Source organism: Diaphorina citri, unplaced genomic scaffold (assembly GCF_000475195.1).
Source record: "Diaphorina citri unplaced genomic scaffold, Diaci psyllid genome assembly version 1.1 scaffold4279, whole genome shotgun sequence".
NCBI lineage: Eukaryota > Metazoa > Arthropoda > Insecta > Hemiptera > Psyllidae > Diaphorina > Diaphorina citri.
The window spans coordinates 13,902-19,381 of record NW_007381678.1 but is presented as its reverse complement, the minus strand read 5'-3'; the positions used below and the strand labels follow the sequence as shown (position 1 = coordinate 19,381).

The 5,480-nt window shown below is 39.8% G+C and overlaps 1 protein-coding gene and 1 long non-coding RNA gene across 2 annotated transcripts in view; one reads left to right on the top strand and one right to left on the bottom strand.

The window, feature by feature from the left end:
* The first annotated feature begins 1,735 nt into the window (after positions 1-1,735).
* On the top strand, positions 1,736-3,371 carry LOC113472201. Its single transcript, XR_003394621.1, has 2 exons — positions 1,736-1,914; positions 3,289-3,371. It is a non-coding gene; the product is annotated as an uncharacterized LOC113472201 (long non-coding RNA).
* An 817-nt stretch (positions 3,372-4,188) lies between these two features.
* The window catches only part of LOC103520928 (AP-3 complex subunit beta-2-like), a gene marked incomplete at its 5' end in the record, with an annotated part of 12,923 nt that continues 11,631 nt past the window's right edge, over positions 4,189-5,480 (bottom strand). The window contains one exon of the mRNA XM_017448662.2: positions 4,189-4,982. Coding sequence (XP_017304151.1) covers positions 4,224-4,982 — 759 coding nt within the window. The remainder of the gene's footprint in view (positions 4,983-5,480) is intronic.

The following is a 5,480-nucleotide window of genomic DNA, read 5'->3' as shown; positions in this document are numbered from 1 at the left end:
TGAGGGGAGGGGGCTCTTTCAAAGTACCCCCCTCCTGCTTTTTCGTTGTGAGGGGGCCTTCTTTCAATGTACCCCCCCTCCCGCTTTTTCGTCAGTAATTTAGGTACAACACGCGACAGTTTCGTCGGCCTCCCGGGGTCACGAGATCTACTTGATACTGGGGTCCTGAGGGTGGTTTTTGTAGTGCCTGTTTCAGTGATGGGTAAACTATTTTAAAGCCCACGTTTTTTTCTTTTAAAAAAAAATAATAATAAGAATAAAATAAGAGGTTTGGTAGAGGGAACTGTAACAGCCTGCGTAGGTCTTATCGTAACAAAAACGAAGAGTGAAGAAGGACAGGATAGAATAAAGTCATCCGTTCCGAGAACGAATTTCATCTGTTCAGGATAAAGTCCGCCCCGGGTAGGAACCGAACCCTCGCCCTGGCGCTTACAAGGTTTAGGGAGAATGGTTTTTTCGTCTTTTCTTTTTCCTAAGATAATATTTTATTTTTTCTAGGTAGATATTGTATTTTAAGTTTTTAGGTATTTTATTTTTTCACTTTTCACCTTTTTGCGATTCACTTTTCCGCGGTTACTACTAAGACACAAATTCGACACTTGAGGTATCCGCAAATTGACTCACAGACTCGAAAATACTCGAAATGAACTCCGCAAATCGCCTTGACACTCGAAATTCGCGACAAGAGACCATATTTAATTTAACATCAACACGTAACTCTCTACTTGGAGCGGAACAAACCGGGAAGAATCTGAAATAATTATTATCTGAATATTTACAAGTTCATCACAGAAGTATATTAATGTATGTACCTAGGTACCTGGTACATACAAATTTCCATAAATAATTACCTATGTAGGTACCTATTTAGGTACTAAATTTGTCTATACAATACAATACATAGAAAACTCATCAATCTGGATTACACCTATAACATTCAATCTGTTCCTCTTCAGGTTGTTGATGAGGTCAAGGATCTTGGTATAATTCATTTTTTTAACCGATTTACCTCGGGATCTAGAATTCGTAGAAAAAAAAAGAAAAAATCCGTTGGTCCTCATTTTTCCTGCTCTATGACTTTGAAACATCTCCCAAGTAAGCGCAACTGATCTATTATTCTTCTGGTTCTTGGCCCTAGGAAGGTAAGTTTTTATCGAAGTACTACCTATCTCCTAAAACAGAGATAGGTATAACAAAATTACAAATTCTTAGTTTAGGTAAGTACTACTTAGGTATCACATAATAGGTAGGTCGGTAGGTAGGTAATGTAGGTATATTATATAGGTAATCAAAAGAGAGGATGATTTAAAATTTAGAATGAGAACTGATTTTTGCTGGTAAAGAAAATCTTATGGTTGCCTGGAAACTGTTTTGATTATGCAATGTGTCATACATTTAAAATGTTTACGCCAATGCGCTGTTGCCAAGTTTAAATTTCCTGCCATTCTGATTCCTGACAAAATAAATTTCCTCAGTGGAGTGGGTGCGAGGACTTTGCTGGTTAGAGTCCCAGTCCCAGACGTGTCATAAAATTTATAGTAGTATATTAATCAGTTAAAGACATCATTTTTATTATTTTCTCACAAGCATCGTTATTTTTTATTTGTTTTTTTCTTCTTTTATGACTTTATGAGCCTACAGGCCAACATTTTATTTTGGCAGGAAACTTTCATAATGGTCGTCTTTCACATCTGGCAACATAGCAGTTGGCTCTTTTGTTTACATTAATACATTTTATATGTCACTAATGTCACTTTTTATCAAATTTCTCATTCCTGTTTATCAATTATTATTTATCTGCACCTATTTCCTGGAAGCCAGTAATCTTTTGTGTGCCAATTGAATTCTCGATAATTTGGAACCAACAATATAATCATGACTGATATAAAGTGCTTAGAACATCCTACTCTGAAGGTAAGAACTTGACAAGATTGTTTTGACCCTCGGCTGTATCTTGTACACACCCCTAATATCTTTTGTCCTCAATCACCAATCATCTGTGAAAGAAGAATAGAAAAGAATGAACCTTGTTTATCCTGCCAGACTGGGACTCAATTTCCCTTCACCCAAGCAGTCTAGATATCAGATACCTATTTGATAAGATAATACTCACTCTTGTCAGTCTTGCACAAAGAAAAAAAAAAATATGATTTGGGTTGCTTGTTCAATAGATAGCTCTAAAAAGTGGTAATTATGCAGAAGTCACGTCCGTGGAAAAGAAAAGCTCCTTTTTGTATTAACCCTAACCCTATAAGAACACTAATCACTGCTCTAATTGTGAAAACTCCTTCTTGCATTTAACCTAACCCTATAATAATACTGGTCACTGCTCATTTGTGCCAGTTCCTTTGGTAGCAATATTCCACGGACATGACTTCTGCACAAGTACCTAAAAAGTCTATCCAATCATACAACAGTCCTTTTAAATGATCTTTGAAACTATGGTTTGGATGTATAACACAGGTACCACAAAATAATCATGTGTGTTTAACCATCGATCTTTACAAAATTATTGTGAATCGATGTCAGTCGACGCGATGGCCGATCGACTATGTTTGGTCACACCTAAATGTATTTTTCTTCTCATTATTATTCTTCTCTTTTTCTAATTTTATTCTAATACTAAAAATAAGAAGAGGATAAGTCTTCACTTGACTAAATAAACGAATTTATTGGTGGAAAAGAGTCAACATGTTTCAACATCTCATGATGCCATCCTCAGGACTCAATTGAAAAATTGCAATGAAAGAAAAATATTTTTCTTTCATTGCAATTTTTCAATTGAGTCCTGAGGATGGCATCATGAGATGTTGAAACATGTTGACTCTTTTCCACCAATAAATTCGTTTATTTAGTCAAGTTCTATCCAATCATACAACAGTCCTTTTAAATGATCTTTGAAACTATGGTTTGGATGTATAACACAGGTACCACAAAATAATCATGCAATTGAAAAATTGCAATGAAAGAAAAATATTTTTCTTTCATTGCAATTTTTCAATTTGAGATGTTGAAACATGTTGACTCTTTTCCACCAATAAATTCGTTTATTTAGTCAAGTGAAGACTTATCCTCTTCTTATTTTTAGTATTAATTAGTACTTGACATGGTATCCCGTTTTCAAAGTTTAATTTTATTCTTTTTTTTTCAGGCTTTATCTAAGATGGCCGCGGAGAACGACGGTAAGGTGCAGTGTCCGAAGACCAAGGAGATTTTCAAATACAGACGGGCACAGAAAGTGTATGTTATGTAAGATGAACACCAGAATGAAAATCAGCTCTGCTACAGGTCCCCTATGAGATTCTGAACAAGAAATTCCGTGCCGTTCAGAAAACCATAGATCGGGAAGTGTCCTATGTCCAGTCAGCAGCTAAATCAGCTCTGCCTTCTGTCTTCCCTTCTGATTCTGTCTTCCCTTCTGAAAACAAGAAGATTCGTATAAAGCGTGACTCATCTTTTGCGGTAGTTGCCCCTACAGAACGTCCCGAAATCGAAGAGAGAAGGAAGACCGGATAGGAGAAAGCCAGCTGTTCCGAGAATTGATCTTATCTGTTTAGTATAAAGTTCGCCCTGGGTGGGAATCGAACCCGCCGCCTAACGCTTACAAGACAGACGCGATACCCTCTGAGGTAACAAAGTGAAGGTTTTGAAGTCGGATCTGATTTGTTATAACTCCTATGTGTATAAATAAAAGTAAAGTCTAAACAAGATTTAAATATATTGTAAATAAGCTTCTCATTTAATTATTGTAAATTAAATTAAACTTTTTTATATTGGAATAAACAAAGATAACCAAATATGTATTAATAAAGTTTGTGTTTTACAGTTCTTAATAAATTCTTGCGTTTTTTTTTTTTTTTTTTTTTTTTTTTTTTTAAAAAAAAGGGGTATTTTTCCCGATTTTGAAAATTTGGACCGATTGCAATACTTTCTCATTACCTTGTATAGGTTCCCTATACGTAAAGGTAATAGAAAGTAAAAAGAAAATTATCAGAAAATAATCGCGATGCGAGCGGAGAAATCAAACATGTTTGAAATCGACGCTTTGCTCGATGCTCTCCGCTATGCGCGCTGCTCGTACTGTGTGTGCTACCTATTTAAATCAACGTGTTTGATTTCATCGCTTTGCTCGTTCATTGATGCTCGTTGCTCTATGCTCTATGCTCGCCGCTCCACTGTGTTCTTAGCCTTAGACCAGGTCACTTAACTTCTATGGAACAAAATTAAAATTCACTCACCTGTCCAGAGTTAGAAGCGGAACCACTAGGTGTAAGCGGGGACAGAAACCCGCCCAGCGTCGGTGTGATCGTGGGCAAGGTTCCCTCCACACTGAAATCATCCAGGTCCAACAGGAGGTCCACATTCGACCGTGCCGTCGACTGAGTCGTCCCTGCCTTCGCGGGCGTGTCCTTCTTCTGATTGGCGGAGGTTTTCTTCGCTCCTCCCTCCGTTTTGGAATTGACCAATGGGGAGGCTTTGTTCGTTTTCCCCGCGCTTCCCGGCGTCTTTTTGGGCGGGGCTTTGACCTTCTCCTCCTCTTCTTCATCAGAATCTGTTTCATCTGAAGATTCCTCGCTGTCCTCTTCACTACTCTCTTCTTCACTCTCTCCACTTTCCTCTTCCTCCTCCTCCTCCTCTTCTTCGCTTTCCTCTTCCGGGCCGGAACTTTCGCTATCACTCCCGGAATAGAAAGCCTTCTTGTCTTTCGCTTTTTCCGCGGCGCTCGGGCCCCGGGTAACCACCCTCTCCTCGACTATCACCGAGGGCGGGGGAGTAGCCGTCACGCGCACGGAGGGATCTGGCTGGCTCGAAGCCCAGGGGGGCAGCTCGAGATAGCCGCTGGCTCGCGAGCGGATGTGATGGGATAGGGAGCCGAGCTGGTATTGGTCCAGCTCGGGGTAGGTGGTCGGGGCGACGGGGCGGGGCTTGGACACGAGAAATATCGAGCTGGCTGCCCGAGTGAACCGGTTTTCGGGAGCGTTCTGGTGAAAGAAAAAAAAAATACCATAAAAATCGTCACTTTTTTGAGAGAGAGAGAGAGAGAAAGAGAGAGAGAGAGGAGAGGAGGGGGGAGGGAGAGAGGAGAGAGGGAGAGAGATAGAGGGGGGGAGAGAGAGGGGGAGAGAGAGAGAGGGGGAGAGAGAGAGGGAGAGAGAGTGAGGGAAAGGGGGAGGGAGAGGGAGGAAACGCTTGCGCACAAACAAAGCAGGAGTCATGAATTATGACGTCATCGCCTACGGGAGCTTATGCCGTGACGTCAAAGTTCACGATTTACCGGTATTTTTTAAATCGATTTACCTCGGGCTCTAGAAGTCGCGAAAGAAAAAGAAAAATTCCGTTGGTCCTCATTTTTTCTGCTCTATGACTTTGCAATATCACCCAAGTAAGCGCAACTGATCTATTCTTGTCATGTCCCTAATGAAGTTTGTTTGTTTGTTTGTTTGTTTTTTTTTTTTTTTTTTTTTTTTTGGTGCGGGCTT